Source organism: Teleopsis dalmanni, chromosome 2 (genome assembly GCF_002237135.1).
Source record: "Teleopsis dalmanni isolate 2A chromosome 2, ASM223713v2, whole genome shotgun sequence".
In the NCBI taxonomy this organism is placed as follows: Eukaryota; Metazoa; Arthropoda; class Insecta; order Diptera; family Diopsidae; genus Teleopsis; species Teleopsis dalmanni.
Window position 1 is genome coordinate 178217500 of NC_051847.1, and position 11871 is coordinate 178229370.

General features: G+C 26.7%; 1 protein-coding gene across 1 annotated transcript; it reads right to left on the minus strand.

The window, feature by feature from the left end:
* Positions 1–8735: 8735 nt before the first annotated feature.
* LOC119686200 (COX assembly mitochondrial protein 2 homolog) lies at positions 8736–9271 on the minus strand. The gene is made up of 2 exons (XM_038100707.1): positions 9119–9271; positions 8736–9053 (listed from the first exon to the last, which is right to left on the minus strand). Exons 1-2 carry the CDS (start codon positions 9197–9199, stop codon positions 8892–8894), a joined length of 243 nt encoding a protein of 80 aa, XP_037956635.1. The 5' UTR covers positions 9200–9271; the 3' UTR covers positions 8736–8891.
* Between the last annotated feature and the right edge of the window lie 2600 nt (positions 9272–11871).

An 11871-nucleotide genomic window follows, 5' to 3' on the forward strand; every position in this document is an offset into this window, starting at 1 on the left:
GCAGACGTGTTCAAGTTCCGTCACGTCAACTTGTCTAATTGCTTCTCTCTTCACGCAACCATCGAGGAACATTTATTTGGATTTCGCTATGGATACGGATTATCTATACATTTATACATGTGTACAGCAGTTATAACATTCTAAAGAATTTTTACATACATTCCAAAACTGAACAATAAAAATTGTTTTAAACTACTTTACGGAAATCTTCTTAAAGCAAATAAATGTCATAATATGAATAAAGTTGCTTAATAAAAATTAATTCACATTAAAAAAATTAAAAAAAAATTATTATTTGTATTTATATAAATATAATTAATATCCTATTAAAGTATAATAAACATAAATTCGAGCGTATAAGAGAAACATAAGTTATCCTAAAATTTGTACTCAAACTTAGGACCCATTTGAGTGCAGTATAATATTGGAATATTAAAATATAAATCTCCTGACCAGTTAAAGATTTCCTAGAATTTTTATAAATAAGAATTATTCTAGAATTTTAATTATAGTTCTATTGGCCAAATGGTTAAGCACATAACCTGTTATTTGATCTAGCTTCAAACAAAAAATATATTATCGGTAAGGAATCAGAAGTATTTATGACATCCTTAAAGACTCCTAGAAAGATTCCTGAGAAACGATTTGCTTTCATTATTTGGATGAATAAACTATGTACATTTTGCCCAATTCCAATATGCAATAGATCATATTTAAAAAAAAATAAAGATAACCTCGATAACAATCCTGTATCTAAATATGAAAGACCATAGCTTGACCGACAAGTTCATATGATTTACCACTGAATTACTCCAATTTTGTAGAAGTATTTGAAGCTTAAAGTATGCTAACAATTTAATTACGAATTCAATATTGCAGACATATATATATTGATTGCATAATTTTTAATGCCGTTTTCGATTAACTTCGAAATCGAAGTTAAGTCTAGGGTAAATTTCTTAATCTAGATTCATTGGTAGTGCAATTTTAATTTCAATTGGCAATTGAGATTAATTTATAACACCATAAACATTTTGCCTGAGCTGCAAAATTACTCTGAAATTAACAGCTATTTCATATGACTTGACATATAAGGTATGATTTAATTCGACATATATATTTATGAGAGAGAGAGAAATATAATAAACAAAACTCTCATGTGAATGCAGTATTAGAAAAGCCATGAGTATTTAGAGCATTAGCAAAAAAATCAACAAATACTATCAAGCAAGCCTCGAACACATCTGTTATGATCCCGTCTGAGTTGTTTCTGTTCCCGAAACTTTGCAAAAGTATTTAAAAAAATAATCATAGATATGATTGACCAAGCACCGATTTTACCTACCAAAACTTTGTGTAGCTTATTTTTGTTCTTGAAATCTGGACTACTACTTCTGGTCGGTTACAGTCAAAATTCGCTGAAGGAGTTTATAGCCATATCTCAATTAAACTACTGATAATGTGTGAAGAGTTCCATTATACGCTATCATTTTAGAATTAAATACGAGTGATTCTACTTCAAACAAAAAATAAAATCGGTTTTGATTGAGAATTTTTTTTGAATTTTATTAAGAATTTCTTATATCATACATTTTAGTCGAAAGTTCAAAAATATCACAGTAACATAATATATATATATATAGATATAAATCTTTTTGATGCAGTTTCCCTTCATTCCCGTTCATTTCTCTGGCAGCATTTATCATAAATATATATTAATATTTCATCAGATTTAAATTTTTAATCTTTCAGTTTTTCTTCTAAATCTGTTAGAACTCAAAGGCCAAAGTAGTCTAAAGAACATCAAAGAAAAAAGTTTTCTTGTTTGCAACTTGAGCTCATAGTTGTCAAACAAGAAAGCAGTAAAATCCAGATTTGCAGTTGCAAGTCGGAATCTCTCTAATGTCCAATAAATGGCAAAATGATGCAACTCGAACAAAACTTGCATAAAGAAAAAACTTTTGAAGACATTCATTCCGCTAGTATAACTTTACAGTCAATGAAAAATTGAAATATCTCAAAGTAGCAGTAAATGCAAACAGGATTCAAAGCAAAAAATAGTGCAGATAAACATCTTATCAAGTAAAACTTTTGCAAAAAAATTTTTATTGGATCATCATTTTAAATAGTTTTATTGAAATATTAATTTTTTTCTGAATTATGATACGGTGAACTTAAATAAATTATATTCAAGAAAACTTTATGAGTCTCCATATTTTCACTTCAACTAAATTATTTCTGCACATTCATCAGTTTGAATAAGTTTTAGCGTTTTTTTTATATAAGGAAATTTGCTAAAATATTAGAGTTTTTTTATGAAAGCAGTAAAATTAAATTAAAAATATTTACCGAAAAGTTTGAAATCAAAAAAATTTATTTCAAAATTTTTCATTTATAAACTTTTTTCAAAGCTATATTATAAACAATAAACAAGACTGTAATATATATTTTTATTTTTTACTTACATTTAACAGTTTTACTTAAATTTAATTAAATTCATTCGAAACCTTACATATTTTTACATTCAAATCATTTATTTCTGCTAATTAATAAATTGTTAATACCACCTTTTTATTTTTTTAAATAAAACTTTTAAAAAAAATATAATTTTCAATATGATGTATTACAGCCACTGGTCAAATTTCACCAACGAGCTATTTACTTTAAACTTTATTAAAGTATCTTGCACTTTCAATGCATTCAAGGGAATTAGTGAAATGTTATTAAACTTCAACTATCTGATCAACCTAACTTGTTGTCTTCTTAGGCCACTATTATCAAACAGTTTCACTATTATTGGTTAATACGCTGGCTGAGTCTTTTCTGGTGAAGTTTCCATATTCAAATAATGATAAGATCCTTTCAAAAGGTTTGAGCTTAAGATAAAAATGGTCTACTTTGTCTAAAGTTAAGTAGTAATCAAAACTAATTTTGATGGCATTAGATAGGTGTAGTTATCCGTCTAAAACTATTTTACAAAAGACTTCTCAAATCTAATTGGGTTACCTATTTTTGAAGAAATAATTTAAGTTACAATGTTATCATGTGTAGATAAATCAATTTGTTTATAAAAATTGAGAATTCGTTATTAGTAACCTTCATCATATTGCATTTGTCAGTTACATTCTCAAATTCCCATTTAAAGGACTTTAAAAAGTAAAGTGCATATAAGCATACTTCTATTTTATACTACAGAGTACAATACAGTTTAATCAAATAACACTACATAGATATTATAAAAATGACAATTTTTAATAAACCTTTCGAAAAAAAGGTTCCGACCAGTAGTGAATTGCAACAACAAAATTTTATTATCAAATTTAATCAAATTTTTGACTGACCATACAACTGTTTAGAGTATTGCCAAACAGTCATCTTTAGTGATCTCGAAATTATTTCTTATATTTAATTTTATGTAAATTATTTTTTTAGAAATGGAAGTACAAAGGGTTGAACTCATATTCAGCCAAATTTGAAACTCAGTGTCAAAGATCTTTAGTCAACTAACCGAAAGCCGTACTTGACTTGTTTTGGAATTTAACAATTTAAAATAACTATTATTAACTAATTCAATTATTCTGTAGCTGGTTTAAAATTTGTTCTAATATAACACAGCAAGTCAATGAACTTTCACAGCAAATTAACAAAACTCCAAGCCCAAACGTACAAATTAACAAAATTCCAAGTAAATATCACTAATGATAACCTTAAAAAAACAATATGTTAATGTAATAAATCAAAACTTCAAGGATTATCCAAATACCCTAGAAGACAAATTTTTATAATGTTAACTTAACTTAAGCATCATGTTCTGTTGACAGTGAAGTCATGTAAAATGCGAAATCATTGTTGCACTCAAAGAATACCTGCAAAAATATCGGTTCGAAACCCTGTGTGTGTGTCAATAGCATGGCAACAGAGTTTCTAATATATAAAATCAGTTTTTCTCAAATTTATAATTGATTTTTTACTGGTACAAAACCTGACTGTAGTCCAACAATTATATACGAAATAGTTCATATATAGGTCATAGATCATTGTTTTCATACAATATTAATATTATGTCTAAGTAGAATACCACACTGAGTTTCATATTTTTAAGAGATAAGTTATTTTACTTAGCACTTCTTTTATATTTTATAACTTATATTTTAGCTTATATATATTTTTCCATTACAGATGTTATTAACATACTCCCCAAACAGAGCGCTCAACAAATTTATTGCACAATAAGCGATCATTAATACAACTATAAAAAATCAACCACTTACACAAAAAAGAAAAAAAAAAGCAAGTGCAGCTAAAAAACAAAATTTTTTTACCCAATGACCAATTTCTGCAAATAGTGAACAGCTGATCGTGTTGGTAGTAACTGAGCGCCAAAACCGGTGAATGTGATCAACTTCAGCACCAAAACAAATTGAAGAAAAACTACAATTTCTTTGCAGACTTAACGATAAGTAAATAAACAAAAACTAACAACAAAAAAGTACAAACACAAAAACCGAAAACATAAATTTAACGAAGCAAAAAATTTACGGTCTTCCACTTTCCTTGATGTTGCTAACACACTGAACGCGCAACATTTAGCTTAACTGTGACAAAGTGTTTAGCAACATTGTTGCTACTGCGATTGCTCCGAATGCGCATCATCCATGCATGAAACTTGGTTGACTTCGTGTTAACTTGTCAAAAAAAAAGTTAAACGTTTGCTTTGATTAAATTTCGTGTTAACTTCGCAAACTCATCTTTGCCACAGCAACGGCAGCTCTTCATGTTGGCCGTGATCTTGGCTTGATCAGTTGTTGACTAACAACGCACGCAGTTAAACGCGTTGCTCTCGTAAGTTTTGCAACATTAAAGCCAAGCTTTATTTTTTAAGTTAAAAATAAACAAAAATTAATACTAATAATTTGCCTTCAAATCAACAAAGTTCATTGAAGATGGTTTAATTAAATTGGGCTCGTAAAGTGTTTTATTTTTTTTATTATGTGTGAAAAATTTTTTTTTAATTATTTTTTTTTTAATTAAAAAGTCGAATAGTGAAAAATTTTTTTTAATTAAAAAATCGAATAGTGAATTTAAAAATTGAAACGTGCTAAGTAAAATTTAAACAATTTAACATAGAGAATTTCACATTCAAACGAAAAAGGAAAGTTTTTGTGTGTAAATTTGTTCAATATTGTTTGCGATACAAATACAAAAAAACGAAAACAAAAAAAATAATAAATACAAAAAATTAAAAAAATAATAACAATAAATAAACGGAAAAATATAAAAAATTGTGTTAAAGTGTTAAGCTGCCGAGCGTACCGAATTGCTTTGGACAGACCAATTTTTAACGTCTTTGTAGGTTGCAGTCTTTTGATTTCTATGACAATTGCAATTGTTCGAAATTTTGTCAAAGCACTTCAAATGGTCTTACCAGTCCTAACAATAATAATTTCTAGTGTTCAAAAACAGATTTATTACTTTTTAAGCTTAAAATTGTATATTCAGTTAACAATAACAAAAAAAAACGATATTGTAAGCTAAAAAAAAATAATATTGACTATAACAAAGAAATAAATAGAATTCCATTAAGACATCCAAAATAAATAGATTATTCTTATGAAAAAAAAATATAAAGTTAATAACATAGTTAGAAAAATAAGTTCTTATTATATATAAAATACATATTTTCAATGGAGGTCAAATAAACCATTTAATTTGAAACTTGTCCATACCAAATTGGCGAATGATAATAAAAACGTTCAAATTTAGACTTCATTTGTGCTACTTTCCAAGTGGTGTAGGCATTTTTGCGCTGATTAACGTAGAACCATTATTAATGCCATAAAATCAGTTACACCTAAGTAATCACTTTTAACACAACATTTTTGTTGAAAGTAACATTAGATAGAATATAGAATTTTTCCCGCTAACAAAACAAGAAACACAATTTTGAATACAATAAAAAAATTAAAGTCTAGCTTCCCAATGGAACAGACCATAGCGACCATAGAAGATCCTCATATTAATAAATAACTAGCCGAAAAGGAGGCATTATACCTAGTTAAATAATTTCTGCAGTCAGGCGTAAACAGAAGCTTCTACCCTAAAATCCTGCGCTTAATCTCGTAAAGTAAGAGTAAAGCTTCCAGAGTAAAGCTCTGGACTCGTCAAATAGCTTCCACCTAAAATGCTGCTCTTAGTCTAAAGTAAAACTGGGCAATTACACAAAATATAACGGCAATTCTCGTTTACTGCTGGGCAGAGACAACATTTTGTCAAATTGAAGAGATTTATTCAGTTGATAATATAGCTTAGAACATGATGTCTTCACGGGTAAACCACCTTACTACTAATAAGAGATGTTGTTGCAAAATCAAATAAATCAACCATTTCTTTGGCAATGGTCAGTATTTCTTGTAGTATAGTTCCAAAAGCGAAATTTTTCTGAGTAATAAAATACAAAATTTAAACTTTTAATAATTTTTATGTCATATAACCTATCAGCAATCTCATCCTTTCCTACTTAAAAGTGGTGTTGTTTTATACTCAAATGTTTAACGCAGTTCATTGCCCCGTCGGTTACATGGTGTGTTGCTCCAATAATAAAACTTTTTAGCATAATATAATATAGCATCTTAGGTTAGGTTAGGTTGGAGCGGCGGTCTTGTATCCCAAAAAGCCCACTTGAGCTCAAATGATGGCCCATTGTGGCACCACAGAAATGGCGTTGGTATGTACATAGATTTAGATCAGTATGCATTCAAAGAAAGAAGGTAACGACTCCCCTATTAGATAAAGATATATACAGCATCTTAGTTTAAAACCATTTTTGTATATCTACTCTTCTACTTTTACTCTACTATCTATCTATCTTATCTCTATTCTTCTTTTACTGAGAATCAGTGTTACTTCAATTTCAAATGGGAAATCCATTTTCTTGCCCCATCGGTTATTGGACTTTTGTTCCAACAACGATGCATTTTGGGATAATATGATATAGTACATAATCTTAAGATAAAACAATTTTTATGTCAAATAATCCGCCAGCAACCTCAACTCCACCCTACTGAAAAATGGTGTTGATTTACAATTAAATTGCTATATATATTTTTTGGCCTTTAGGTCAACAGAGATATTGCTTTAATAGTTAAATCTTTAGGCATAATATACTACAGTTTTAGTTTAAAACAACTTTTGCAGATATTTGTAATAATCATATCCCTTTTTAAATTGTAAATGTTGAAACCCTAAACTAAATAATTTAGACAAATTTTAATATGTTATTAATTATTCATATATTTGTTAGGTTATAATTATTGAATTATAATTATAATCATTGGGATGCCTTCGAATTGCTTTTACCATGCCTCTAACTGCTATAGTGACAATTTGGTGTCAAATCATTTATCTATTATTACCCAGTATGGTAATGGTATGATATTACCCAGTATAGCTGTAAAAATCAAACATAAAGTACGTTAGCTTAGTTATAGTATGAAATGTATAGAAATAAATACAGATATATAGATTTATGTAGGATAAGTCGAATTGATCATGTTAAATAATAATAATTATTTTTACTGGATTACTACTATATACACCCTTTCAGTAGACTAGTCATTTTGGCATTTTGATAACTTATATCATTAAATCGCCTATAGTAATATTGTAAAATCTTATGGTGTGAAAGATTATATTATAATATACCTTTCAATCTATAACATAGATTATAATATGTATTATAATCTTATATTAAATAGAGGTTTTATTGAACTTTGAAATTATATCATGTCTTGAAACTTATATTAATTGAATAAAATATAATAAAAGTACTGGAAATAATGCTTAGTAAATATATATAAATTAAAATGCACTTATATAAAAGGTCAGACACAATTCCATATTATTTTATATAAATTCCATGCGTACATGAACAAAAGCCTTAATGTAGTAGCTTATCTTAGTATGATCTCTTATTTCTCATAAATTTTTCTCTAATATTTTTTTTAATTAAAAACACTTTCTACATTTTCTTGAAAATATATCCATTGATAGTGCGGTATCATTTTTACAGTCATTCTGAAAAATAATAATAAACTGCATGTTTTAGTGGAATTTATTTTGATGACTAATCTAAGATTCATTCAACTAAATTAGGCTTCACATATTTTTGATATGAAATATATGTAAATCTTTTATTGAATTGAAACTTTTTAATTTCCAAGATTTTTTAAACAGAAAGAAATGCTTTTTGCTTTATTGTAATAATTAAGTTTTCATATAATAATAACGAAATTTAACTTAACGACATCTTAATGTCTTTTCCACAGAGTTGTTAATATTTACTTAATGTATCATTTCTATACCAAAATATTATATTTGTATAACAATCATATATAAATTGAATAACTATTGATTACAATGGTGACATATGTAACCTATCAGTTACAATTTTTAATATAAGTTTTAATAACCGGAATTAATAAAAAAATGTTGAACAAGGAAATAATTTCATATTATATATAGCTATAATATATCAAATTGATCAGTTCAATTTTATCCAGTCACAATGTGCAGGTTATTTCCTTAACCTGAATATGTAAACCTAGCTATAGATAGATATGGCTAGATTGGTTTACGGTTGAAGTAAAAATACACGGTTGAAGAAAATAATATATAACCATAATATGAGAAGTAATACAAAACTTATAACATGAGCTATACATTTTTTTTATTTTTGTGTTTTAATTCCTTTTTGATACAGGAGATCTATATATTCCTCATCTATTAATAGAACCTCAAAGTAGTCTCTTATTTATTCTCACTATAATTACTTCTAAAATATTGACTTAATATTGAAATGTTAGTAAAAACTTTAAAAATTGTTCATAACAATATTATGATGATGGCTTTCTTCGCAAGCGTTCATGTAGCTCCTTCAGCTTTTTTTTGGATTCTTCATGATTGGCTGCAGCCCGCTCCTCATGTTCACGTTTGACACACCTCCTGAGAGCGGCTTCAAATGAATTGCATGTACCAAGAAATTTTGCCAACTTATTCTATTGTAATAATATTAACGTTTAAAAATTATTTTATTTACTTAAAAGTTTATTGCAATATTTACCTTTTCATGGCAATTCGCTAACTTTTGAAAAAGCTCCATGCATTCAGGTGTGGGCAAATCTGGCTTCAAATATTTATTCATCTTCTAAACTCAACAATCTATAGTAATTATAACTTTTTTATTAATTAATGGATATTTTTATCCAGATTCCAATATAGCATACAATTGCAAAAAAAAAATCATTTAAAAGAAACTATAAAAGCAAATTATATATTTGACAGCACAAGCGTTGCCAACTTGAAGTGCTGTACTTTTTGTGTACAGTATATATAAAAATGTAGGTAATAGGTCAGAAGTATACACACATTTCCTAATTAAAACTTTATGTTACAATATTTTGTATTGTATTATATATTCATTTTTATATATTAATCCTGTTGTGCATTTTATGATTAATGCATATATGGGAGCGTTTTCATTCTACAACCCTGCATGTTAATTGAGTATATATAGTATGTTGAATCCGTTTTTGAACATTTAACTCATGAAACTTACTGAATATATATTACTATATTTAAACTTAAATTTATGGAACCTTATACCCTGTAGTAACCCTTAGTATATTTTTATACGGAAGTAACATAGATTTTGTGCGAAAATTGCACATATTGCTGCATATATGCCGAGTTAAGTAAAGTAGTCTAAACATCATATAAGATCATTAAATATTCATTATTTTTAGCAAAATTAACTTTGATTAATTTGTAATATATATATATATATATAATACAGCAGTCTGATTAGACAAGTATACTTAATTTATTAAATGTGTAATTAATTAGAGTTTGAATTATGCTTATGTCGTTATTTTCGTTATTAATATTAAATTATATTAAATATCTTTGGTCTGTATTTAGATCCAGTAATTAAAAAACAATGTTTGTTTTCTAAAAGAGTCATAATGCATTAATAATAAATGTATATAATTAGAAATGTATATAGTCCTTCGATTCACATTTTTGCTTCAGTTCCACAAGCACCTCTTATTCCTGCCGACATGGTGATTCGTAACCAATAAATCTTATGGATTCTCACCTGATATTGTGCCATAAGTTATAGGTAGAATTGCTTCCGAAAATTTTCAATAATATTGTTTGATTTGTATTGCTTTTTAATAGACTATTTTGTTTTTAAATATAAATAATATCGCACTGTACATAACAACATACTAAATAAATATTAATAATATAATATTGACATAAGTCATTATTTTTAAATATCAACATTATCATCGAATATAATATTATATCAGTAGATTAAGGCCATTCCATTTAAGATTTGTTACATATTCTTTATGTATTTGTATTTATGTATTGTAGTTATATCGACTAAAATGCGATTAAAATGCCTTGTAAGCCAACTTTTTCTAACCTATGGTATAAGCGGGATTTAGCCAAAGGATGAATATACTAGAAAATATATTTCTGGCGATGCTTTTACAGTTCACTCATTTAATTATATGTAGATTAAAAATATTGTCAAATATTATAAGATTAATATTATTTTACTATACCTACTATATCTTGTATTATCAAGAACCCCTAATCGCCTCTACATACATCAGAATCACTTCTTATTTATTCTGGTTCGAGCTATTGCAGTCAGATGCTACATACATAACATGAAATATGATTATGCCTTACTTGACAAACGTCTTAAAAAGTGGATCCTATAATTTTGGATAGATTTTTCATTTAAATATTTTAAGTAGATCTTCGTTAAAATCTTTTATCGCCTATGTTTTCGTATATATGTCCGTTCGTATGTATTTTTGAATAAATATTTTGTATAATCAGTTTATTTTAAGTAATTGTTTTAATTTTAAGTAATTACTGAAGTCCATTAAGTATTTGATATGTATAATCCGAAGACAATTAGAAATGATAGTTGATGACTTCCAATTAGAATTGCTTTAATATAATTTTAACAAAAAATGTTTATATTTCAAGAATTTATATTAAAACTTTTTCCCTTTTGCCTATATTAAGTTCATATTAAGAAAGCCAAAAAAACAATAAAAAAAAAATTAAAAAAAAAAAATAAAAATACAACATAATTTTATTGTAAACAAATGTAATGATAATTAATTTAGTTAAACGTTATAATTTATATATTTAATTCCGATCTTATCATGACTAATAAAATATATCTTCATAACTTTTGATGCGGCTAACTCAAAGAGCTTAATCTCTACCAACTTCAAATAGTTGTGTTAAATATTTTAAATAAAACGCTAATATCATCTTATGAGAGTTATTATGATCTTAATGTACTTATATATCGCACTTTTTTGAGGGTTCCTAATAAATTTGAAAAGTCTTCAAATTTTTTGTTTTGAGATAAAGGTGAAAAACCTTTGCATGAAAGTTACTTTAATCGTTTTTTAAGAGATAATAGCTGCAATAAATATTATCGAAAGAAATTGCACAGTTAAACAAATTTAGTTAAAGAATTAGTTTAACTTTACTTTTAAAATAATATAACAAAGATACTATTCATCAAAAAAGTGAAAGTGAATTACAGATTATTGTTTGCTCACAAAAATGGATGTAATGTTTAGATAAATCTCATTAAAATATCAATTAGAAGTTAAAATTTGCAGTAATTTACAATGCTATTTATTTATTAATATTTATTCATTTATATTAATATTTATTTAGTTTTTGAATTTTCTGTAATTGAATCTAATGTAGAGCAAACAGGATATTGAATTTGGATGTATTGCAGTAGCATTCGCAAAGAAAATTAAGCCA